The 25,376-nt window shown below is 39.2% G+C and overlaps 2 protein-coding genes across 9 annotated transcripts in view; both read left to right on the top strand.

Annotated features, from left to right (window-relative positions):
- LOC135306412 (pulmonary surfactant-associated protein A-like) overlaps window positions 1–15,064 on the top strand; it is a 299,646-nt gene extending 284,582 nt beyond the window's left edge. The window contains exons 1-7 of one of the 7 annotated variants that reach the window (XM_064430296.1): window positions 647–876; window positions 5,147–5,234; window positions 9,245–9,352; window positions 9,567–9,811; window positions 10,882–12,750; window positions 13,756–13,833; window positions 14,504–15,064. In XM_064430296.1, coding sequence (XP_064286366.1) covers window positions 12,627–12,750; window positions 13,756–13,833; window positions 14,504–14,880 — 579 coding nt within the window. In that variant the 5' untranslated portion in view covers window positions 647–876; window positions 5,147–5,234; window positions 9,245–9,352; window positions 9,567–9,811; window positions 10,882–12,626 and the 3' untranslated portion in view covers window positions 14,881–15,064. The other 6 variants (XM_064430297.1, XM_064430299.1, XM_064430298.1 and 3 more) reach the window with 6 other exon arrangements.
- Window positions 15,065–17,746: 2,682 nt separating this feature from the next.
- LOC135305855 (pulmonary surfactant-associated protein A-like) lies at window positions 17,747–24,891 on the top strand. 2 transcript variants are annotated; one of them, XM_064429478.1, is made up of 8 exons: window positions 17,747–18,276; window positions 18,386–18,494; window positions 19,870–19,977; window positions 20,877–20,958; window positions 21,504–21,707; window positions 22,339–22,416; window positions 23,114–23,375; window positions 24,557–24,891. In XM_064429478.1, the coding sequence occupies exons 5-8, from the start codon at window positions 21,551–21,553 to the stop codon at window positions 24,582–24,584; spliced, it is 525 nt and encodes a 174-aa protein (XP_064285548.1). In that variant the 5' UTR covers window positions 17,747–18,276; window positions 18,386–18,494; window positions 19,870–19,977; window positions 20,877–20,958; window positions 21,504–21,550; the 3' UTR covers window positions 24,585–24,891. The 2 variants fall into 2 exon arrangements, with proteins under 2 accessions (XP_064285548.1, XP_064285547.1); XM_064429477.1 differs by lacking the exon at window positions 24,557–24,891 and having other exon boundaries at window positions 23,114–23,605.
- Window positions 24,892–25,376: the final 485 nt, after the last annotated feature.

Genomic DNA, 25,376 nt, shown 5'->3' with positions numbered 1-25,376 from the left:
TTATAGCTGTTATTTTCATTGCCTAATTCCCTGTCTACCTTTATAAGCAATGACATTTATTTTTTCTGCACTAGGTTATACAGGTACAGCAAAAAAGCAATTACTGAAACTGGTAAAGGATATGAATTTTCCAGAGTATGATTTATCTGCTGATCTGATTCATGCCTTCCTTGTCATTACTGGAGAAGTATCTTTGCAGTTCTTAAGTGAACTGCATTCCTTTACTGCATTAATTGGTGTCCTGCAGCTATGAAAAACATTTAAAAATTTGCCTGGGAATTTTTAATCAATATTTACTACCTAAAACCACAGGAAATGGTGCAATATTTGAAAGATGTATTTGGGTTTAGGGATCAGAAATAATTCAGTTCCAATGCATTCATTTGCAATGATTATGTAAGTCTATTTTGAGAGTGTCTCCAAAAACCACTGTGAACTGTTTTGAGACCATTTCATCTGGAGCTGGACTAAGAGCAGTGATGTGTTTTGCCCCCAGTGCATGATCCAGTAGTTGCAATGACTAAACTACTGATTTGAAAAAAAAAAAACTGGAGTAGTATTTTGAAGATATGAATGGTTGTTTTGGTTTTTTTGGGGGGAGGGGGGGGTTGTTTGTTTGTTTGGGGTTTTTTTGTTGGTTTTTTTTGTTTGTTGTTTTTTTTTTTTTTTTTTAGAAATACTATTCCTGATGCCACTTTCTCAAGAGTTCAGCTCCGAAGTGTAATTTAGACTCATTTTATATTATTTTTCCCAGGAAATCTCCAATAGAGTTGAGGTATTTATGAAGCTTGTTGTAACTTTAAGTTAGTGTTTCTTTTCAGAGAGCATTCTGCTTCATTCAAATGGGATCTATACAAACCACAAAATGGTTTACAGGTAAGTGCAAAAATACTCTTATGCTAAACACACTGGAAGTTCTCAAAAGCAGAATGGGAAACATTCCTATTGCATGCTCAGTTTCCTATGGCCCAGAGTTATCAGATAATTAACTTTTATACCAGGCTGTGTACAGAAAAGGCATATTTGGCCCCAGCAAGGATTGAGTCTATAGAAAATCTGAGCTGCACTTGGAATAAATTCCCAGTCCTTAATCTTTTAGGTTCCTTCTTTCTCCTTTCCAGCATTTCCTGTCCTGCAGGCTCGCCCTGGTATAGACCATCTCACAGGAAATGCTCCCCCAGCTCTAACACCTCCTCTGCAGAAGGGAAGCTGCCAGCTTCCCTCTCTTTTGGGAGAACCAAACTGCTCTTTATTGCACTGGTGCAAACCCATCTCTGCTGGAAGAGCAGCTGGGCAAGGGTAGCTCTGTTAGGCTGGGCTTACCTGGTCAGCTCTGTTAGGCTGGGCTTACCTGGTCAGCTCTCCTGTCCTGAGGCAGAGCCCAGAGGAGCAGAGCAGTGATGCTGGAATCCTGCAAGGCCATTATGTAGGAGCAGGCTGACAAAAGTCCACAGGGCAGGAGCCACACCTAGAAACAGAAAATGACCTCTTAATAAGTCATATTACTTGAAACTTTAAAATTCAGCAGGGTGTTATCAGATGTGCCCTAAGTTCTGACCTTTTTTCATCATTTATGTTAGGGACACCTTTTCTTCCTCGGGGAACACCTTTCTTCAGTAGGTGCTAAAAAGGAAGAGTTTGCAGTTGTGGTCTGTTGTCTTCCAGAAGACTTAAATCAGCATTCCTGATGACCTCTTAATTTTGCATTAATTATAAACTAATCTGTATTTGTTGTTATATCCCTGATTAGAACCAACTCATATGGTGCTAATATGACCTCCACAGAGCTTATAAATAATTCAGGATGAAAGCAGTATTTGTTAATCAGCTACTGGGTTTATCTTTCTAAAACACAATTTCAGGTTAAGTACATGCTCAGGAGTAGCTATCCTGTCACATGTGGAAAAAATGCAATCATTGAAAGGCTCTTTTCATTCTCTTTAGTTTTCAAGTGGCAATTTTTAGTGGAAGCTACAAGGTGCAAACAGGAAGCCATTCAATCAGTAGCAACTCATACTCACTGCTTTATTTTTTACTTATAACACATAAATATGGGGGAACAGGTGGCTAATGTACTGTTAGAGCAGAGGAGAAGTGTTTTCTTTGCTGTGGCTCGTTTCCTGTTGTGAAGGCATCAAACTCTTCAGTCTAAACAGGCAGAGGAGAAGCTTTATGCAGGGCCTGTGACTTTTGCAGTACCAAATGGCTCTGCTCTGCTGCTTAGCACCTGGAGACCTAAGGAGTGAAAAATGATTCCTGGATTGCAGTTTGGCCAAAAATGCTCAGAGGAATAAGTAATGCAAGATTGCCTGGAAACCTAGGCACAGCCTTGTGTCTCTTCTAAGCTCTGCTAAAACCTCTCAATACCAGCAGCACGACTGGATACTCTGTGCTCTCTCTAGCACAAATGACTTTTTCCCGAGGCATCTGCAGTTAAAATGTCTTTTTATGGCCTGTGACCCCAGTGAAGATTCAGACATCAGTTGAGCTGTTTAGATCAGTGCTTCAGGGCAGGCAGTTGTAAGAGCTTTTTCCTGGTTTTCTGTGGGCGCTGGTTTGTTTATGACTTCAGCTAGCAGCACAGTTTGTCCCTCCAAGCTGAGCTTGTGTGTTCATCCTGCAAGAAACTCCTGGCATATTTGCAGTGGGAGGAAGACTCTACAGTGTGCAACTGGTTGGTATCCTCTTCCAGGGTGTTTAAATTCAGATAACATTTCAAGCAGCTGGACTAAATACACAGAATGTGAGAGCAGCAGTTGACCCACGTTCAGGTGTCTGACTTCAGAGCCTGAGATTGCTACTCTGGGCTTCATGCAAACAGACCTGCCCCTGCTCAGCAGTGCAGCAGCCTGAATCTCACTGTTCCATTGTACCTTTCCTCATCAGGAAAGGCTTTCTGGGCTTACCTGGGAGGATCCTGAACAGAATTTTTTCCCTTTCTTCCCACCTGCACGATTGTGCTACTACACTTGGCCACCTTCACTTTGTGCTTCAGCTATGGAGAAAAAAATGTTCCATGCAAATTTCCATCCTCCCCAAGAATTATATCCAAGCCCATTTAAAATTCAAAGTTTTCTTTTGATGTAGGAGAAGTTAAATCATACAAGTTTCTTTAGCTGAGATGGACACAGCATTTCACCTAATTCAGCTGGCAATCCAGAAACCCCTTCAGCAAAATTATATTGTTTACATTAGTTACTCTCCTGATTATCTCCTGTCTTGCACTTTATGTGTCCAATGACACCTCTGTGAAGGTGTTCCACACAGAAGTGGTTTAACCAGCACAACATTTGCTACAGATCACAAGCATTTAACTTCTCTATCCCCTTACACCCTCTCCACCCTGCCTAAGCAGCCATACATATTCACAGAAAATAAAGACAAGAGGAAGTGATGTACTTTTTAAATCCTTTTACCTCTTTACCTTTTTATTCTAGAGCCACAGCTAAAATGGAAGAAGGAGGGTATTTATGGTACTTCCTAAGCCTGTTAAGTAGATCTGTTATTTATGCATCAAAAACTAGTGGAAAAAATATTATCTTGAAGCCTCTGATTGTCCTCTAGGGGCTGTTATTTTCTACTACATGGTATTTAGCTTCAAGCTGCAATTGCCACCCTCTGGAGAATCTCATCTGTCATTTTCATGAGTGAAGTGCATTTCTAGCTTCCATTACTCATGGTGAAAAAATAAGTTGGAAGCCTTTCAATGGAAGAGTTCTACAAGCAAAGTGAAAATATTAGTTTCTTTATAACATCATGTTTTAAATTTTATCTTAGACCAAAACCTGTATTTTTAATGTGGGGATTAAGTGTTGGCAACAATATGGCAGGACCGGATGACAATAAAAGTTTTCAGCTTCTCATACAATAGCAATTATAAATGATATTTAAGAAATATTTCAAATGTATCTGCATTGCTGAAGTGTATATCACTTATATATCACTTCACTGAAAATTGTATATTACTCTTTGTCTCAGTTACTGGGAACTCTCCAGTGGTTTTGAATGATGCAGTCCTAAGGTTTATTTTTGTCAAATACTCTCAAAATAGTCCTGAATTTGTTCTTTATTCTGGCAAACTGTGTGAAAATATAATAGTTTACATCATTTATCTCTGTTAACAAAAAGTATATTCTTCAGGAAAGGTAAAAAAATATAAAATATGTCAGTGATTAAACAGTTGGGCCCCATTTGTGTGGGAAAATAGATGCCAGAGAAATGCAATGTACTACTGGCATGGTGACACTGGTACCAAAACAGGAGCACAGTTGTTCTGCAGGCTTTGAAAACTAAATTTTATAAGTTAATACTTAAAATCATTTCAGCTTTAGAGGATTGTCCACGGGAGCAATGGCAATGGCCTGACCCTGTGACAGAGACACTCCTTTGTAGCCAGCACAGGGTCTCACACAGCTGGGCTGTGCACAGGGCTGAACACAAGCACAGCTGGGGAAAAACTATTTTCTATCTTGGGACCCTGAGATGTTCTGGTAAGGCAGAAAAACAATGAGACCACATGAAAAATGAGCATGTTTGAGGAGTTCTTGTGTACATTCCCACTCCTGGGAAACAAGCATGCTCCTGTCTGCCTAGAATGAGTCCTCAAATCCAAATAAAAGTGCCAAAACTAATTTATAAATAAATACAATCAATACTCTCATAATACTATAAAATATATATTTTATATTAGAATATATAGCTGAAAATATTATTAATAATTGTGTGGAGTTTCCCTTGCTGTACAAACAAAAATAATGTTTAATCTTCAAAACTTCATATAAAACTACTATAAAGGCTGTAAGGGGTGACCTCCATGGAATAACAAAATGATATTTTATTAGTTAAGTAGTTGACATTTGTGGTTATTACATTTCTCAGAGTTATTAAACATTCTCTTTGATTTGTCATTCAAGTTAAGTCTGCTGTGTTTTAATAACCTACTAAACTATTTCAGTTTGAATCATTTTGGCCTCAAGCAACATTCAAGATCTTCCCCTCTCTTGAGAGAGAATCTGAGGGTGTAGAACTCTGTTCATTCCTGTTTGTTTTATTTCTATTTCTTTGAGTCTTCATCTGTTCCTTGTTTTTATCTATTAGCTGAACTTCAAGGGGCTTTAAATAGAGCTTTTCTTGTTTACCCTTGCAGGAACCTTCCAAGAATATTTCTGCACCTAAGCCTCTGCAATAACTGCACTTTAGGTTGTTTCATGCAAACTGAGATGTATCAATCCCAGGTAAGGAGATTAATCTGCTTCCTTGGGCACTGACAGCCTTTCCTTTGCACGTCAGCCCTGCAGCTCAGTGCAGCACAGAACCCCCAGGTGCAATTGCAGGAGCTGGGTGGATGCAGGGCTGGGCCTCACCAACCCATCAGGTGCTCAGGAGATCTGCTTTGGGGGGAACTGAAATGATGGAGTACTTTCTAGCTGAGTGCTATAAAATTATTCTCTGCTTTTGCACAAATTGGGATCTAAACGTGCAAAAGAAGCAAATTTGGTATGTTAAGCTCCATGTGCTTCCAACAACATGTCAGGTAAAACACAGAGAATTTTGTGTTCACCCTCCTGAAAAAATCTGTGAAAAATAGAATTCTGTAATACCTGTTATCTTAATTTTCAGCTCATAACAGCAATAAAAGCCACAATAGGTGGTGTTTGCTGAGAATTGCTGAATGGTTGTGTCCCTGTAGTAAAATACAAAACAGATTCATTTCACTGTGATCATCAGACCTGAACAGCAGCTTGGTGGGTTTATTATTTTCCTTTGCTACTCTGTATTTTCTGCCATGTGTTTTCAACCACAAGTTTCTCGCAAGGACTTTCAATTTCTATTGCAAATAAAACATTGCCAATGCTTTTGGATACATATGTTCTAACACTTATCAGTGAGACATTACACAGCCATTTCCCAGCAATAACAACATAATAAGAGCTTGGCAGAATTTTTTTTTTTTTCTATCAGCAGGCTTGATTATTTTAAATTGATAACAAGAGCCAGGTGGCTATTCATAAGGGCAAGATATGAATTGCAAGCACACGTTTCCAAGGCAATGCTGGCCAGTGGCTGTTCAAGCATAAATTGCTTCCTGTTACCACTTTTGATGGGAGGTAAATGGTCCAGTTCATCTCTATGGGAACACAAAGTGGCAGGACACCTCCAGCATTACTTTTGCACTGTTCCCAGTGAAAGAAGGCAATGTTTACTCCACTGTGACACACCTAACTCTGACATTGCAGTGAGTAATTTCCTTGAGCTGTTGAACAAAGATTAGGAGTCATGCCCCATGCTGTTCTGTAGTATTCCTGTAAGAGGGCTGCTTGCTGCAGAGGATGCAAGGGGAATTAGAGTTGGTAATGTGTCCTACAGGATAAAAAGGTCAATTGATGATCTGAGGAAACAAACAGGATTCCTCAGTGATCCTAGGAATAATATCTCTCTAAACTTTAGTTATTATTGCTCTGAAAAAGGTAAGAAACAGACCTGAAAACATTACTAGGTTGTGAATTTAGAGTGAAACATTTCTGGTTTCTGTTTGTTTATGAAAGGACAAGACAGAAGCTGATTAGAATATGGTCCAAATTTTTACTAAACCTAGATAAAGAATATGGGAAGGGAGAAGGGAAGAGCACTTGTCCTGCCCAAAGAAAGGAATAAGACTATGTCTAAAAATCTGTTATTGTCAAAGCAAGAGTTGCTTGATGCCTTTGTTTTAATGTGCTCCAGTTTATATTCTCCTTTTTTAATTCAAGCTATAGAAACAATAGTTCAGTCAAAATTACTTTAATCTACAAACTTGCCTACCATTTTCAGAAAACCCAACAGACCACTTGATATCTGTAATTGAAATCAATTATTTAAAGTATATGAGGGAGAAGGAATTTAATATCAACTGAAAGCAAAGCCAAGTAGTTCTGTTAACATAGGCTTAACTTGCAGGTTCTTTGGCAGGAGAGAACCATTTTAAAAATTTGAAATCTTGTCACCTATTTTCTTGATAATGAAGTTTGAATTGTTTTTCCTAGAATAGAAAATTGATAGATTGAAAGGGATTTGGGTTAGGGTTCAGTTCAGTCTGGTGAAGCCAGCTCTTTAAAATCCAATGCTCCAAGCTCTGTTCCCCATCTGTGCTTGGGAAGTCATGATCTATATTCAGTATTCCTTCTTTTTTTCCATCCACCTGTGTACACTTAGATGTAAAAATCTCCCTGGGATCCACTCCCTAAAATAACAGTGTACTGTTGAACTGACAGCATTTCTCTGATGCCATGCTTTTTTCATAAATATAAACAGGTCTCATCAGCAATTATATTCTTCCTGTAAGATGTTTGTCCTCAAGTTAAGGTCTAGGGCACACACAGCAGAATTTTATTTCAGTATTAGCAGTGTGGTTAAGTGCCACACTTACATTTTTTCCTCCCATTCCTGCATCAGTGTGCTGTAAATTAGCATACAAACTATTTTATCAGTGTTTATTATTTTCCAAAGGCGGGGGACTGTTGAACTTCCCATATTTTTGTTTGGTTTTGTGTCAATAAAATGGAATTGCAGGAGGGGAGGAGGTAACACTTCACCTACTGTGTTGTTTCATGACATAAGAGGTGACACATGCTTAGTGCCCTGTATTTCTGATAAAGTCTTAAGCTGATGCCAATGAGCCCTCTTAAAGCTAACTATAGACACTTAACTCTGTATGATTTAAAGCTCAGCAAATAAATTACAGTGGAAATACTAGAATACAAATATAAAAAGTGATTATTGTTTTGAAAGAGGTAAACATGGAGAATTGACCACACCTGCTTACCACACAGATGCTGTACCAAGGACTTGCTCAGAGAGTCAGTATCAGGAACTTGCAGCACAGTGACACACTTTAAATTATTGTCTCACTAATTGCTAATATAAACTAGCAAGGCTGTACACCACTATTTTATGTGAAAGAACACAGCATAGCTTTACACAGATCAGGATATGCTAAGTTACCATAATCAGTTAGTAATCAGCTCACTTCAAAACAGCAAAATGAGGAGTTTACCTTGTGTTCTGAAAATGAGAGTCTTGAAAGCTGCATAAAATTAGTTCTGGTTCTGAAACCCTCTTGGCAGTTTTTTGAGGGTAGCAGAGCTGTTATAAAAAGAAGCAGTCCTTTTGGCTACATCTTGAAAATCAGATTCCATTTGCCCCCCAAGTCCTTTACTGAGAATTGAGCAGGGTTTGGGTTTAATCCACTGGCAGCACACAACTTTTAACATTCTTATGTTTCTTCCTAATGATAGAAAGAGGCATGCAGTACCTGGGGTCCACTGAAACCATTAGAGTTCCCCAGCCAAGCTTTGTGTGTGTTTCCCAGCTAAAGGCCTTCAGCCATTACCACACAGGTTTACCTGGAAATTTCAGAATTCCCATCCCAGCTATTCTACAGGGGTGCTAGGTTGCACAAAAAATATTTACTTTCTTTCTTCCTTGTTTGAGTATGTTTGTTTTCCCTCATTCTCTGCTGCATAACTAAGGAAAGTAAATCTAATGCCTAAGTAATCTCTCACATTGGATTATGTTTTAGATTTCTTATCAGATTCCATTGTGTAAGTATGATCTGACTCATGGGAGAACAACTGTTATCAAATGTATCTTTCTTCAAAAGTTTTACCAAAAGATAATAATTGATAAGGTTTTCCTAGATCATAAGCCATGTTTTACTCATGCCACACTTTCATAAATGGATAGAGATACGCAAATAGAGCTTTACTGATCTCCCTTTCTAATTGTTTTCAATTCTTTAATTTTCTTAGAATAGAAACTGTGTTAGGTGGAGGAAACAGTACAAATCTCCAGAGACTTATCCTGTCCATGTATTAGAGCTGCATGTATGTGCAATGATGCAGCAGAAAAAGTAGCCCTTACAACTGTTGCAGAGTTGCCTAGAAACTGGATCTGCTGAGATTTTGTTCTGGTAACATTCCCAAAAACTTGGGCACCTACTTATTTAAAATATTGCTTCGCAAAATCTGGATCCATTAAGTTCCATCTTATTCTGGAACTGAAGAAATTTCCTATGTGCCCCAGAGGTCTGCTGCCATCCAGAAACAGAACTCCCTGTGTCTTTGACTGGGCTCAATTGTCTGGCATCTGTGCTATTTCCAAACTGCAGCAGGAATTGGAAAAAAATATTTTATCTGTTGGGTACTGTCTAATCCACATCTTATGCACTCAACACCAGTTTTATACATCTACATTATCTGGATTACAGAGAGAAAGAGTTTCCATTGGTGGTGTAAAAGCACTGATCTGCATTCAGAGCTCTGCTGCCCATCTGGTAGAGAAAGGAATGAAGACAGATTGTCTAGAACATTCATCTGTGAGTGTTAACTGATCATTTACTAAGAAAGAAACCTGCTACATCCTCAGTTTGCTATTTGTGGGGGGTTTTGAGATGGAGAACAGGCCATGCTCGGTGCTTTGAACTGCAGGACAAGGCTCACAGTTGTGAATGGAATTGGATATAAGTGCTTGCACTATGTCTAAGGGGAATCCTAAATGTATCTTCTGCTTGGGTATTTTATCTTGCCTAGGTCAGCCAGCTGATATTAAACATCTCTAATTGCTGCTCAGAGAGCCTAAAGATGTTAGATTGCAGCTGTGAATCCTGCTGGAATTATTCAGAAAGAATAACACAATTATTAGGGATGATGACAAAACTTAAACAGTTTCAGTGAAATGCAAATGAAAAATAAAAAACATCCTATACTTAAGAGACCACAGTATGGACTGACAAAGCTCAGGAGATCTGTGAAGCTGAGGTGTTTCTATCTCTCAGGTGAGGAACAGATGTGTTGGCTTGCTGAGGTTTATAAAACAAACCCCATCTAGGATCAAACATTCTAGAGTAGAATGCATCAGAACCAGAAGGAAGTTACAAAATTCTATTTATTTCTGGGAAACAAGAGGAGCAAAACCTCAAAACCTCTGCTTTCTTTTTTTTTTTTTTTTCTCTTGAAATAGATGTCCATTTGAGATTTTTGTGCATGTATACAGATTTTTTCCAAGATCCATCTCTGACCAAGAGAGGATCAGCTGTCTTGTGCAAGAGAGACCAGAATGTGCATTCTAGCACATAGGTATAAAATTATATTAAGGTAAAATAAGTACATCAGATACAGAGAGGGGATGACAGTTTAGAATTCTGATTACTGGGTCAGACTATCTGAAAGGTACCAGGCTTCCCTAAGATTAATCACAAGAGCATCTTTCCTTTTACAAGAGCCACTGGTGGTCATCTGCCATTTTTTGCTTTTATAAAACAACAAACAATTTTAAAATATGACCTAGAATTGCTGAAAGTTACTTCACATTTTTATATCTTTTGTGTCTACAAATCTGGAGTTATCTGCTAGTTCTGGATTGCATTTTCTACAAATTTGGCTTTATTTTATTAAAAAAAAAAGAAAATTCTCAACCCTTAAAACTGAGCTCAGTATTTGCATAATAAATATGTAAGCAAACCTGAAAAAGCTGATTCGTGGCCTCAGGATCCAGTCTCCACTTCAGCCATATCATTTAACAAACACCACACTATATAAAGGGAATTTGTGTGAACTGCTTTTTCATTTCATTCTGAAGCAGAAGGGTAAGTTGAATTTCCTTTTAATAAATCACAAAGAATTTCAGCTAGAAGGAAAACCAGTTCCTTTTGATTTCTGTGGTCATATTTATGTTCTAAAATTAAATTTCCCTTTATTAGTAATTTTTTCCTTTGCTTATACTAGCAATTTTCATAGATAAGGAGATGCCTGAAGGACACTAGATAATAATGACTGATGAAGGTCATTAAAACTGGATTAAAACTGAAGGGCTGTATTTTTTCAATTTTGCCATATAACTGATCAGGAGTCTGACTCTGCATCATAATCCAATTATGAGCTGGATGCAGGAGTCCATGCAAATGTAACTCCCTGAATGATCATCACCAGGCCAAGGGTACATGCTGTAATTGCATTTCCTTATCTCAAGGATGTGAGTATTCCCAGCCACCTCAGGTAGGTTTCTGTTAGGGTCTTTAATAATCTGCTCTCCCTGAGTCCCTGGCCAGTGTTCCCAGAGGTGTCTGCTGGCCTTCAGTAAAGGGCAAACCACTCCAGATCCTTCAATTCAACAAACCAACCTTTAGTACTGCACATGGGCTCTCAGGTGGATTTGATTTTACATTCTTCAAAGTGCAAATTGTTGACCATACTGCTATTAGTTAAACAGAGCCTATATGCTGCAAATTTTTGACATAATTGAATATTCCTGTAATTCAAGGGTATGTCGCATCAGATTGATGTTGATGAGACATTCCCCTAGAAAAACAAGTTGCTGTTGATGCAGATTAAAAATCTCAGAAGTTTTCTATATCAGAGTCAATATGGAAGATAAAACAATTTTCTTTTAAAAGCTCACCTCACTTAGTAAATTACACTAGACTGATATTTTGATTCTGCTTGGCATATATACTTTGAAATGTAATAGCAAACACCTTGTTATAGCTTGATGAACCTAAGCGTTCATAATTTTACAGCATTCAAGCCAACCAAGCTTTTATTTTCAGTTTTAACTGGAGCTAGATTAGAACCTAGTTTTTGTAAATTCTGATTTTTATTTTTTTTAAGATGGACGTTTTTGAGAGAGCAGGTACAGGATCCTCTTTGTGCCAATGAAAAAGTGAAGTAATGGATATTAAGTTATTTGTTCTGTATGAGTCAACCCATGAGAATCACCCCATTGGAAATAGATACCCATTCTGGCATCTTGAACCTTTCTTTGTATCTTCTGTTAGTTTAACAGAATGATGTCAATAATTGGATATTTCCATGCCATAGTATCTTACAGTCCTTCATGTTTCACAGCTGCAGAGCACATCCACTCACTCTGCTGTAAACAAGCCACAATGTACAGTTTTAAAATGCTTTTTAGTCACGACAGCTCAGCACTAAGATTAAAACCCTAGTTATTGTTTTATCTGTAGGAATAAAATAAGATGAATAAGCCTATTGCCAACCAGCAAAAATGCATTTCCTACAAGATTAACTGACATTTTCAAGCTTGTGGAATTTTGTTCAAAACAGGATAGGAATGTCAATTGAGCTATAAAGTTTTGCCCATGTGTAAAACAGCATCAGTTTATGCCAAATAAATGTGCTTAGACAGTGTTGTGTTTAACAAGCTCCCAAACATTAGCAGCACCTCTGTGACAAATCTGCCTTTCAGGTTAACACCCTGTGCATCACTGGGTGATTACAGTCCTTGCAGACAGATGATGGCTTAAGTGTGATCAGTTACCTCTGAGCCTATCATTTCTCAAGGATTAATCCAATAAACAGACACTGATAGTGAAAGGGATAATTTATCTTCACTACTCCAAGTTTATCTGTCTAGAAAGAGTTTTGTGTATAAGCTACACAATGGTTGCAAAATAAATCTGGGAAATCTCTTACACCTGAACTACAAACTTTATTTAAGCAAGGAAATAATCTAAATTTCAAGAAGAGATGAAGTGGGGAGGAGTGTGAAGCTGTATAAACTAATGTCTACAATTTCTTACAGAATCATTACCTGACAAACTTGGAGGTTTTATACAGCTGGCCTGAGAAATCATGTTGCCTTACTCATCCCACATCCTCATAGCACTGGCTGCTTTGGTAGTGACTTGCCAGGCATTGAGTAAATGCCCAGGAATTTCTGGGCTACCTGGTATGCCTGGAAGGGATGGTCTGAAAGGTAAGCAAACTTGCCTCTTTTGGAAGAGACCCACGCCACAAAGGCTGCATGGCTAGAACAGATAACACAGAAGGACACCTGCTCTCAAGGAAGCAGATGTGTTAAGCACAGGAAGGAAAAGAGAATGGAAGAAATAGGCAGTTTAATTTTTCCTAAAAAACAGATCTTCTCTCTTTTCTGGGGGAAGAAATACTCTAAGATATAACTATTTTATAGGTATGTAGAAATGCTTTCTCCAGGTCTGCTGACAAGGCTAAAGCACTATCAGAATTATTCCCAGGCTCCCTCTATTAGGTCAAATATGGGGCTTTTTAAATGGATTGTGAAGTTCAGTAAGAGCTGCAATGTTGCTGGGGATGCAGCAACCTTTTGTGCTTCCACATTGCTGTGTGTTTTAGCTGTGAATTTTGGATTATGATCAGGAGAGTGATCATTAGTGTCTTTATTCTATGTGCAGGACCTCCTACCTGTGGAAAGTGGTATGAAAAAAAGAATCCACCTTTACAGTGGGTTCCCATTTTTAGCAAGCAGTGCTGGATGTATTTCACAGTATCCAGACACCTTCCACTACCACTGTCTATGGCTCCCATTAAAGCAAGATAAACACCCAGCACTTTAAAAAGAAAATCACACGGTGCCACAGAAACTGTTTCCTCCTCAAAGCATCCCTCATGCCTGTCATTACCTGTTACTAGAATGAAACCTCTCTTTGGCAAAACCAGTTTCACAGATAATCTAACAAAAGGCTTCAACCTGTAGAGCTTCAGTTTCTTTTCTGCAAAGAGAATTATCAGCATTTCAAAGGATTGGATGTTTTTGTTAGTTTGTTTTAATATAGATTAACAACAATGTGAAAAAATACTGGAAAAATATTTATTTTACACTTGCTGATGTTAAAAAATACATTTGCAAGTTAGTTGTGGAAAATAATTGGTTTTATTCAGGGGATTGTTCCTAGCAGCACAGCCTAGTATAACTGTCTAACTTTTGTTTTTATCTGTATAGGTCTGCCTGATTCTCTGGCCAGCAAACGCCACGATGCTTTAGCAAACTTGAAACACCGACTTTTCCAACTTGAGGCTGGTAATTCTTCCCCTTCTTACATTTTCAGCTCACAGTCAATTTTAGTGCAATAGGCAAAGTTAGTTACAGAATCATGACTTGCAGGAAAGAAATTGCATTTAGAAACTCCATTTTCTCACTCAAAGCAGGGGAAGTCAGGGTTCTTATTTCCCTGGAGAGAAGCAGATGCCTCTTGGCAATCATAATGCACATTTATTCAAATTTGGTTTATTTTTAAAAATATTCCAACTCCCTGTTGTTGCACTTTCCACAAGGATTCATGGAAACTCAGTCTTGTACCACTTTTATCTATCAGCAACCAGTTTGTTAAAGGTGGTAAATTATTTTGTACTCAAAAGGGATTCACAAAACAATTATAATTTTTCTGTTTCCCTTGCTCAAATCTGTAGCACACTGATCTTTAGAAAGCACACAAAATATAACAGGATTGATATTTAGCAGATGTTGGTGGGACATTCTTGTCTTGGAGACAAGGACAGATGGTCACGAGCAGCAAAATATATTTAGTGAACAGTTAGTGAATGGGTAAAATTAAAGACCTTTATGTCTCTTCATCCTTAGCTCAATTTTTCCCTCTGTTCCTCTTAGCACTTTTATCTCTTGATATCTCTTTGCTTTTACATCAGTATGCCATGGAAAATTTACAAAGCTAACTCTTTTCATGTTTCAGTGCTTGCTTTGAATGGGAAAATAAGAAAAGTAGGAGAGAAAATACTTGCTAGCAATGGGAAGAAAGCTGACTTTGCATCTGCACTACAATCCTGTGAAGAGGTTGGAGGAACTCTTGCAGCTCCCAAGAATGAGGAGGAGAATAAAGCTGTTATGGACATTGTGAAACAGCATAACCAATATGCTTACTTGGGCATTAGAAAGGGGGAGACCTCAGGTCAGGTGAAGTATATAAATGGCATGCCTCTGAGTTACAGCAACTGGCACCAGCATGAGCCTAATGGCAAAGAGAAAGAGAAATGTGTGGAGATGTACACTGATGGCACCTGGAATGACAAAAAATGCAATATGTACCGTCTCACAATCTGTGAATTTTAAAGAATGGCCTTCCAGCCACCTCAGAGTGTGCAGATAATGAAGTGTCTGTGTTTCAGGTTGATTAAATTCCTGCAATTTCTCTGGATCCTAAAATATAAGATTAATCATATTGTGATATTTTTTAGCCTTAGGAAAATGCCAAATGTGCTAGGTGATTAACATGATTAAAATGTACCTGAACTGATGTGCCTGATGTGTTTGTCCCTTTTGGAGGATTGGGAATTCATTTCTTATGGCAGACTGTCTCCGTACGTTTGTGAAGATTAGAGGAAAATTCCAAGGTTTGAGTGGGGAGATTGGAAATGCTGAAGATTGCCTCTGGTGTCATTGTTGGAATCATTTTGAAGTACTTAATAGTTTCTGCCTTAAAATAGATGCACAGAGGCTGACTTCACTGGAGCAATTATGGTTTCACGTTTTGGACATCACTTTCAATCACTGAGCCTGTGTCACACTGAACCACTTGCTGATTCATTAGCATCCACCTTTTGTTTTATACAAATATCAATAATACTAGTTACAATTAATTTTTCTAGTTTCAGAGGCTACTCTCTATAAAACACAAAGATAAATATTGCACTCAATTCAAGTAGATAGAGTGTATAAAATGCTAAAGATTGCATTTTGTGGCTAAAACAGCACATTCCCTCAGAAAACCATGAGACTGCAGTGTTAGAAGGCCACCTGTCTTTTCTCAAAACACTGAGCAAAGCAGATAATATTTTGGGAAGGCAGCTAAGAGTGGAAGTTCAATCAGTTCAGACACAAACATCTCTGCTGATGTTATATACCAAGCATCAGCACAGACTGACTTTAACTCAGATCTGGTAGCACCAGAAGCAACATTTCACAGAATATTTTCACTGCTACTCGGTTGGGGCAGCTGGTGAGCAGGGCAGCTGAGCAGAGCACCACCAGCAGCACATTCTCACATTCTTACCTTGCACAGAGGAAGTCCTGGGCTCATCCATCCTCATTCACACACTACCTGCAGGGGAAAAAAAAGAAAGTACTAGCTTTAAAATTCATGTATTAAACACAACCTCCTGTCCCACATTTGGCTCTGTGCAGGAAGCCCCTGGAGCTGGACTTGACTCTGAGCAGTCCCAGCTGTTCAAAGGCTCCCCTGAGGAAGAGGGGTAGGGTCTAGTCCCATTCCCTGCAAACCCTGCCAAAATTTTGGCAAGGGGTGATTCATCTCCCAAGGTTCATGCAGCACTCCAGCTGAGAAGAGAGCAGGCTGGGATTCTGAAGTGGAAAAGGTACCCCCAGGACCACGCTGGACAGATTTCAAAGTGTGAACCTGCTTTCCAAAGCAGCTTGTTTTGAGACCTGTGACCATGACACCATTTCAGCCAAAAGTTTCAAACAGGAAGGGAATAGAGCCATGACAACTCTAACCCTGTACCAATGGTTAGAGTTGTCATGGTTACATTGAGAAAAAAAATAAGGCTAAATTTGTATCTATTCATATTCATTTTCCTGGGTTTAGATCTGACCAGCTACACTAAATCTGCTGGAAAGGTTTGAAGGTTTACTTAAAACTACCTGTTAAATATTAGTATTTTAATAAGCAAACCTTATTAACAATTTTTGAGTCTAACTGTGTAGTTTCTTTGTTAGAGCAAAGTGTTTACCTGTCACAAAAAGTCACCAAAGCCTTCCCCCCAAAAATCCCTATTAACATCATCTTTTACTCTCTGAACAGGAAAAATTATATTCATTTACATATTTCTCCAACTAGTTTTGTGGCATCCTATTCCTTTAGTTAATAAAAAAAATATTTCTACCACATTTGGGTTTGCAAAATGACTGTAGAGATCTCTTGTAAAGACTCCTAATATGTAAAAATGTTTTACAAATGTTTTAACACCACATAACATCTATATCTAAACTGATTTATACTTCAAGACAACAGGGTGTTTTTCATCCAGTTAAGAAAAATAAGATTGTTATTTTCCAGTCACAAGCTAGTACTCATTACATCAATAAGCAAAATATCTAAGCTAGGTCTAAAAGCCCAATTTCTTTTGCTTGAGCCATTATTATTGAAAAATGGAGGAAAAAACCCAAATCAAACACATACATGCTGCTGAAAAATAAAAGGTCCTCAGATCCAGCCAGAGAACTGCTAGGCAGTACATTCCTCTTTATGGTTCACACTTGATGTCTCTTGATTATTCTTTACAGTTCCACAGAGAAAAAAGTATCCAGAAATTATTTTTTTTTAATTTTAATATGGCTGGTTTCGGGTGTCTTGGTGTATAACTCTATCAATTTACACCCTCAATGCTATTTGAAACACCAGCATTTCAGTCTACTTTTTTGTGAAAGATCTGAATTCTCCATTTATGTATTAATTTATTTTTTTTTAATGGACAGGGAGGTTGGGCACATGAAGAAACAAAATACATTTTTGCTGTGTTCTTCTGTGGTAATATTAAAAAAAAAGATAAAATCTTTCCTTAAAAGTGCAATAGTAATTCCATATGTATAATGACCAGACCAGGAAAAATCCAGGTTAGTATTTTTTTTTTCATCTATAATAATTGGCTGCAGAAGTGCAATGTAAAGTAAGATCTTTAAATCAGAAAATTAGTTACTCCCCACATGCTATAGAAGCCGTTTTCAAGAATTAAGATCCTAGTACAAGTAAAAAGATGGCAAAAATTCCAACCCTTTTGAGGCGAGTGGATCCTGGCTCACATAAGAGAAATTGAATATGGTTAATAAGATATGTTTAACAGCAAGACTTAGGCCAAAAAAATTATGGATATTTATTTCAGAATTTTCTCTGGTCTAGAGTGATATCCTCTTTTATAATGGTGTAATGTAACTAGAAGAGTACCACTCAGAGAAGCTCACACCAGCCCCCATCAATCCCTACCACACGTGAAGAAATTTACCATTGATTACAGCAAACACAAATTTTTCTTATTTTTGTAGAAACTTAATTTAAAAACCCCATGGTTCTTGAGAAAACTGAGTTCCAATTCAACCTTTTGTGACCCTAACTGGCAGGATGTGACACAGGCTGGCAGGGCTCCCTTATCTTGTATAAATTGTGAGCTGTACCTCAGAGTATCAGGTTGCAAGTGATCTTTCGTTATCGGAAGCTGAAGCACACTTTTATAAAATCCTGTTAGCCAACAGCTACACAAACACAGCTGAATTCAAAACACAATAGAGACAGGATTCTTGGAAATTACAGTAGCACCTTTAAAAAATGATAAGAGGACTGGGATGTTTTTTTGAAGTGCCTGTTAGGAAAGCAGGGTTTGGCAGACTCTGCCCCAAGGGTTGTAACCCAGCTGTGATGCCAAGTGAAACCTGGAATGAAGCTTCACCCATCTCTGCCCTTGTGGCTCAGGAGCTGACCAACACTGCAGAGCAAAGGTACCTTAACCCTTGAGCAGGCTGTGGCAATGGGAACTGTTTGACCATTAAAGAAATGAGATATTGTCTTGCTTTCTATTGGCTATACAGCTTCTGTGTTTTTTCTCAGCTGAGCTGCACCAAGTGACATATCAGAGACATCCAGAGCCCTCCTCTTGCATCCTTCACCTAAGGCCATGGGGCAAGATGGCAGTAGCATTCATGTGCACTGATCACAGGTAAAATGAAGACTTTCTGCTCTAAAATGCTGCTCATCATTTAATTTTTAAAAATGCCTGTTGGAGTATGCTATCCCAAGTGTCTACATGTTGCTGAATTGCTTTTAGTGCTCAGCAAAAATAGCCTTAGCCCTGCTCTGAGAAATGGGACCTCATGTATCCCCATGCTCTGAGCTCTTCCTGCTATTCCAGGCAGAAAAGAGTTGCTGGGCACAGTCTGACAATTATTCTGAAATGCAGAAAACACAAGACAAGGAGGAAACAAGGCAGAGTGGAAACAACAGCAGAACAGAACAAAATCAACTTAAACAGAAAATATTGCTAGGGTTGGGGGGCATATAAATACAAACAGAGAATAAGAAAATAATTTTTAAGGTTGCCTGTGAATAGCACTATGGAAGAAAAAACTTTCAGGAAACTAAGTATGCCAAGGCAAGGCTAACAAACAGTTTTATGGAAGGAGCACACAGCCATTCAACTCTGTCTGTGTTTCTCAGAGCAGCCAAGAAAGCAGCACTGACCAGCCTCTGTCCGTAGCAGGTTTTGCCTTTGCCTACGTACACTGCACAACACAACCTGCTCAGAATAGCCATCATTAGCTTCACTGCCACTGAAACTAGGAAACCTCTTACTGATTGATGTGGAAACTGAAGAAAAGTCACCTCAATACTCAAAAAATAGTTTGTTCTTTATCAGATCTGTGTCCTCAAGTCTTGCGAGGCCTCTGTGATATGTGGTTCAAGGAAAGATCAGAAAATAGTTTACAAGCTATGGTAGTTATATAAAATAGTCTATTAGGCAATCATAAACAAGCATATTAGAAGTGAAGGTGTGTTTAAATATCTATTTAACTTGCACTATCTTATTAATATGCTGATGAAAATCAAGACAAGAAAGGTTTACAGTTTATCCAATCTACATCAGTTTTTCCTCAGGAGTCTATCACAAGAAACTTTTTGTCCCCCCTGGTTTCCCAGGCCCTGAATCATCATGTGAAACCCACAACTGCAGGCCAAACCTCCTCTTCTTCTTGTACTTGCCTAACTTGTGGTTTCTTCCAGGTGCAATTGAATGTTCAAGCTGTTCTCACCATGGATGCAAAGGGCCAGGGTCTGCCAGTAACCTTTTCCAGGGCTCATCTAGAACCCAGGAACTGGCTTGTCTCATGTTCTCTGTTTGATTTTGGTGGGGCTTTTTCCCAAAAATTAAAAAATCTCTGCCAGAAGAATGTTGAAAGCATTACATCAAACACTCAAAAGCTAAGAAACTTGAAATTTGACAAGAAACTTGAAACAAAGGCAACTGGTGCAAATTTGAAACAGCCCTCTTCTGTCAATGTGCATACAACTGGGCACTGCCTGTTTGTTTTTCACAGGACTGGCGCACTCAAGGCCACTCACTAAACAATGCAGCAGGATTTAATCCAGCACCTGTGGGCACACCACCAAGGACAAGGGTGTTGAGGCACACATCAGAGGTTGAGGTGAGTGTGGAAGTGCAGGCATGGGTGCACAGAGCCCATGGAGGTGATCCAGCCTTGCTTAGACCCGGTAGCATGGGTTAGACTAATACAGATACTGCTGACATTCTCCTTCCAGTCTCAAAGACTTCATTCCCCAGCTGTCGGCCTTGCTGCAACATCAGGATGCTGGCCTGACACCACAAGCATGATGTGGCCACATCTGACTTGGTTGAACTGGAACACAGATACAAACACCTTTCCTTAAAGTCTTCACTGCACACAGCTGGGAACAGTGTAAAATACCTGGCAAGGCCATTTCTGTTTCAGTGATGCTCCTCATCTTGGGCTTCTGGCATAAAGCAGCTTTTTTCCACCACTAAAAGGTCCTTGCTCCACTGGAGAAAACTGCTCTTTTTGACACATAAACTTCCCCTGGAGTATTCTAAGTTATTTCAGCATGTGTCTCTCTAGCTGTCTCCTCTACAAGTGCTGCAGATGCACCACTGTCATTTGCCTTTGCTGCTACAATTGTGAGATTCTGTTCAGTTATGAGACTTGAGTCATTATCACTGATAAATCCTCAGTCTAACAAAAATGAAGGTAGTGTTCCTGGTGAGTATTATATTTCAGGTGAACTTGTTATGGCTAATATTCTGTGACATTTGCACACCCACTCTGTGGAAACCTTAGGTATTTCAAATATGAATTGAGAAATTTGTTCTGTTCCAGGGTTGCTGTTTTAAAATGTGTGAAAGTGTTTCTACAAGTTACAAAAGTACCTTCAAATACTTTCCCCTCATGTTTTAAGTATGTTTACCTCTTGAAGAAAACATTCCCCCTATCATTCAAGCTAAAGTTCATTCAATTTCCATTTATATGCCAATTCATATCATATGATATATTCTTTGTGCTCTCTGTAGATAAGAAGATGAATCTCAAGTTACATGCCCTATAAATTGGACCATTTAATGAGTCTTTCTTAATTCACACTGGAGCTGCTAGGTAAGTTGAACATCTTTAGATAGGTTGCTGCTTAAACTATGTTGAATTTATTACTCTGTATCACAAAACTTTCCAATTTCAATGTGTGTATCAACATTTTTATTAATAATTTCACCTCTTTTTATAGACCACGTCACCTGAGGTGAAGCGATGTTAAAAAATGGATGCTGCAATAGAAGAATAAGTATTAACAGTTGTTTTGCTCTTAAACCAATTAAAAAAAGCATGTCCCACTTTATTTTAAACATTCTCTTGCTAAAGCAGCCATGTGTCTATTGCTCTCCTGTAAATGAAACTGTCACATTTTACATGGGGGAAAATGGCATATAATGGCATCTGATGTACAGGAAAGAGCTTTGCAGGGATGTTTTGGGCTTTTGCTCTGTAGACTTTTGTACACTTAGCAGACTGTCTTTTGGGAAAATATTTTAATTGTCTGAAATAAGATAATTTTGCAACTACATGAATGATGTTCGTGTCACTGCAGGCAAATGTAAGACTTCATGCTCAGAAAAATTCTAAAACATTCTTTTTTTTTTATTTAGGACTCTACTCCGGACGCAAAACCAGCCTGGTTTACATTTAGCTTTAAATGATGCTGTCTCCACAGCTGCACAAAATCTTAGCAGTAGCTTTTTTCCTGCTCGCATTCTGTGCTCAAGGTAAACTTGCAGGATTTCTTCCACGGTTCCCTTTCAAGCCTTTTTTTGGAGATAGGAGCAGCAATGAAGATGAACAACAAATACCAGGTACGTGAAGTTATCTGAATTTTTATCGGTTGTGTTCTATTTTTATGCTTTGAAAACTCAGTGCTAACTACCATAATGTGATGTGTGATCTACTTGCAATAAAACAATCAGAACTTAATATTAATTTCCTTATATGAAGTAAGATGCTTAAATCTCTATTTAATGATGCAGCGGTTCAACTCACAGAGAAAAGCTTAGAATTTTCCATAGCACAAGAAACTTGTTGCTGAATCCTAGGTTGTAGCTGTAATCAAGTGCTTGAACAGCCTGAAGGATTCTATCAAGGATTCAGTCTCTGGACACAGTAAAAAAATCAGCTAAACCTATTGCACAAGTGCCAGACTTTTGCCTGGACTGGATCAATCACTTAGAGAGAAAACTATCTCAGTTTTCCAGTTCCAGTTTTCCATAAACATCCCTGCTCTGAAGGTGACTTCCAGGAACTTATCCCCTATCCTTACAAAGATTAATGTGTAAAGACATCACCTGTTTAAAACACAGCAGTAAACTAAAACTTGTCAAACAAACACTTCAAAAGTTCATAATAATTTCATATGATGAGCTCTGCTTTATTTGAAAGCCAAGACTGACACTGTAAAGCAAAGTGCCTGATAGCTGGTTTTGTTCACAGATCTCACTCCTCTGGCTGGTAATGAACATGGGGACCCTATCCATCAGTTAGAATATCGGATTTCCAGACTGGAAGGAGGTATTTTATCCGCCTTTACTTTCTGCTGCTACTGGGTTAGTGGGGATAGACCAGGTGGGAAAAAAATACTTCTTAGGAAAAAGGCAGAATTGTCTGCATTTTTATTGCATTCCTTTTATGTCTTCTTTATTGGTATATCAATGAGTGAAAACTTTCAAATGGGGATGGGGGAATGGGAATTAGATTTTCATAACTAGTGGGAGACACCTGGGTAACAGCTCTGGAGTATGAGTGCAAGCAAGGCAGGAATGTGGCAGATGAAAATCCCTGCCTGTGCAGAGCTGCTCCATGCACACCTTGTGCCCCCAGTGGACAAACAACACTAAAAACATGCTAAGACAATCATGACCAGATCAAATCTAAGATTCCACTCACTCAAGAACATTGGTATACTGCAAACCACCTCAGAGTCTTACAGAGACTCTCAAAGAAAATCATACACTTTTTTTACAAAAAGGATTCCTCATTTCCTTTCCTCCTCCAAATTCTTATGTGATTCTCCTGTTTTATCATCTGTGTGGTTCTTCCCTTTTCCCCACTCCCCATTTTCAAATGTCTTTGATTTCAAGTTCTCCTTTCCTTTACCTTTCCCTGGGTTTAATCTAAAATTATGGAGCAAAATAGCAGGATTTAAAATTGACAGCAAAGTGAACACACAACAATGCACTCGTTCAACAGCTTTTCCCTCCTCTTGCAGTCCTTCGCTTGAACAAGATGATAACAGAGTCTGGAGGAAAAATCTTTGCTACCAGTGGAAAAAGAGCTGATTTTGATGCTACAGTGGAAAAATGTAAAGAGGCTGGAGGCTCTATTGCCACTCCAACGAGCCCCGGCGAGAACGATGCCATTCTGTACTTTGTGAAATATTTTAACACCTACGCCTACCTGGGCATAAAACAATCCCTTATTCCAGGAAGATTCCAGCTCCTGAACGGTGCTCAGCTGAGCTACACTAACTGGTATTCAAATGAACCTTCTGGCAAAGGGGAGGAGGAATGTGTGGAGATGTACACTGATGGCACTTGGAATGACAAAAAGTGTAACAAGAATCACCTTATTGTCTGCCAGTTTTAGTGCTTCCCTTGCTGCTCTCTGGAATATGCTTCCCTATCACTCATGTCTTCCTTTGTAGCTAGTGAACTTAGATAATGCAGCATGAAAAAATAAAATACACTCTTTCCCAGTCTGATTTGTATTTTAAACAAATGTCAGCCATAAAGAGGAAACTGTATAATGAAAGCAGAGGCCATTTTGTCTGTTTGCTAATCATTGCCCACTGAGCGTCTTAATATTGTTGTTGTCTATGGGTTCCTACTGCTGTTAGCCTGCTGATTTATTACAAAACCAAAAATTAGAGTTCTTGGCTGCATATCTAAAGTGACTTGCAGTCACAAGATCTTCCAGTACTCCTTTACCCATGAACCTCAACTTCGTGTGTATTTTGATCCCTTTTTGTGAGTTTCCCTCACCAAAACTCCCCAGACAGACTCTCTGCTCAGCCCACGGTGCTTTTGCCACCCTCACCCCCAAGAGGTGCCCTGAAAGAAGACACGAGCAGTGCAGCTGGGGTGGCACAGAGCCACCCTCCTTGCATTCCCCACTGGAAAACTTCAGAGACAGCAGGTCTTTAGCCTTCATGCACCTCAAAAGTGGTGAACAGAAGCCACCTGTTCAGCAATTCCTAATCCCTTTTCTGACTCAAGGAGCACAAGAAGAACAAGGTCCCCTGTCACATGGGATGCGTGTGGATGAAAACACATGGGAGACAACAGGAAAATTACTGGGCCTATGTGATTTAGGGAAAATCAACAGAGCCATGACATGGCAAATTTTTTTAGGCTATATTGTTGTGATATCCAGATACAACTAATTTTGGGCACCACAAATGTGCTTGTCAGACCCTCACTGGGATTCCCCCAGGGCCAAGGCTGGAGGATGCCAAGTCACTGAGCACTCCTTGCAGAAGCTGCTCAGTCCCCACCATCTAGTTTAAGCTAAAGGATTAATAGAAATCTTTCTTGGCTTTCTTGTTAGAGTCTGTTTGCCTACTAAAGGTGAGGATTCCCCAAGTTTAGATTCACATCTGTGCAGTATAGCTGCACCTTCAGAGATGTCTGATTTGGATTTTTCCTTTCTCCAGGGCAGTTGACTTCAACATGAGGCAATGAAAGCTCTCCATCAGCTCCATGACATGGTGCAAAGGCTGGCTGAGCATCTGGGGATGCCTCCATAAAGCCAAATTCCTGACTGTGAGCCACACTCATTCACACTGTGTTAGTCCCAGCTGGGTCACAGAAACCTGAGCAAGGACACGTGCAGCTCTAGAGACAGATCAGCTCCCGTCACCCTCTGCAAGACAGGGAGACAGAACAGCCAAAGTAGGGAAGGTAACAGGGGAGGGGAGGTGTGCTCACAGCTCATGTGAACCTGGGGGGCAGCAAAGAGGCTCTTGGAGCTTTGTAGCTGTGCAAACCACTGCCATTCCAGAGCAGCAACCTTGCCATGCACAACATTCCTGCGCTGGCTTAAATTCAGTTACAGGATTATTTAGGGCACGTGGTCTCACCACCTGCTCTGTGACAAGGAATGGGTCTTCCTGGCCTTCTTTCAGCCCTCTGCTTGATGGCAGGGCCTGTGAATCATTCTTGCTGTTATTCTCTGCAAACTAACCTGCTTGTCTTTTAGGTATTAGGAAAATCAATGCAACAATGTTGGTGTCAAACCAAGACACTTTCTGCTTGAGCAGCCTGCAGGTGGTCCACCTCCACAGGTAGACTCAATTATTCACTCCAGCAGTATTTAAATCCTTCATCACAATGCACACAAATAGGACCCTGTCTCCAAGAGCTATAAAGTTATCTCAACATATGCAAAGATAAAACTCTTGTGAGCAAAGTCCTTTTTATCCATGTCTCTGTTTGGCAAGTAAGGAGATCTACAAACTGTTAACAAATGCCTTA

Source organism: Passer domesticus, chromosome 8 (assembly GCF_036417665.1).
Source record: "Passer domesticus isolate bPasDom1 chromosome 8, bPasDom1.hap1, whole genome shotgun sequence".
Taxonomy (NCBI): Eukaryota; Metazoa; Chordata; class Aves; order Passeriformes; family Passeridae; genus Passer; species Passer domesticus.
Note: the sequence above shows the minus strand (reverse complement) of the source record. Positions and strands in the feature narration are given on the sequence as shown.

What these genes read in the sequence shown, in the direction of transcription:
- LOC135305855 (XM_064429477.1), top strand. Translation starts at nt 21,551, where the DNA reads ATGATGCTGTCTCCACAGCTGCACAAAATCTTAGCAGTAGCTTTTTTC. An exon ending in AGATGAACAACAAATACCAG is followed by an intron (nt 21,708 to 22,338) that starts GTACGTGAAGTT and finishes TTTTGTTCACAG; the next exon opens with ATCTCACTCCTCTGGCTGGT. An exon ending in GATTTCCAGACTGGAAGGAG is followed by an intron (nt 22,417 to 23,113) that starts GTATTTTATCCG and finishes CTCCTCTTGCAG; the next exon opens with TCCTTCGCTTGAACAAGATG.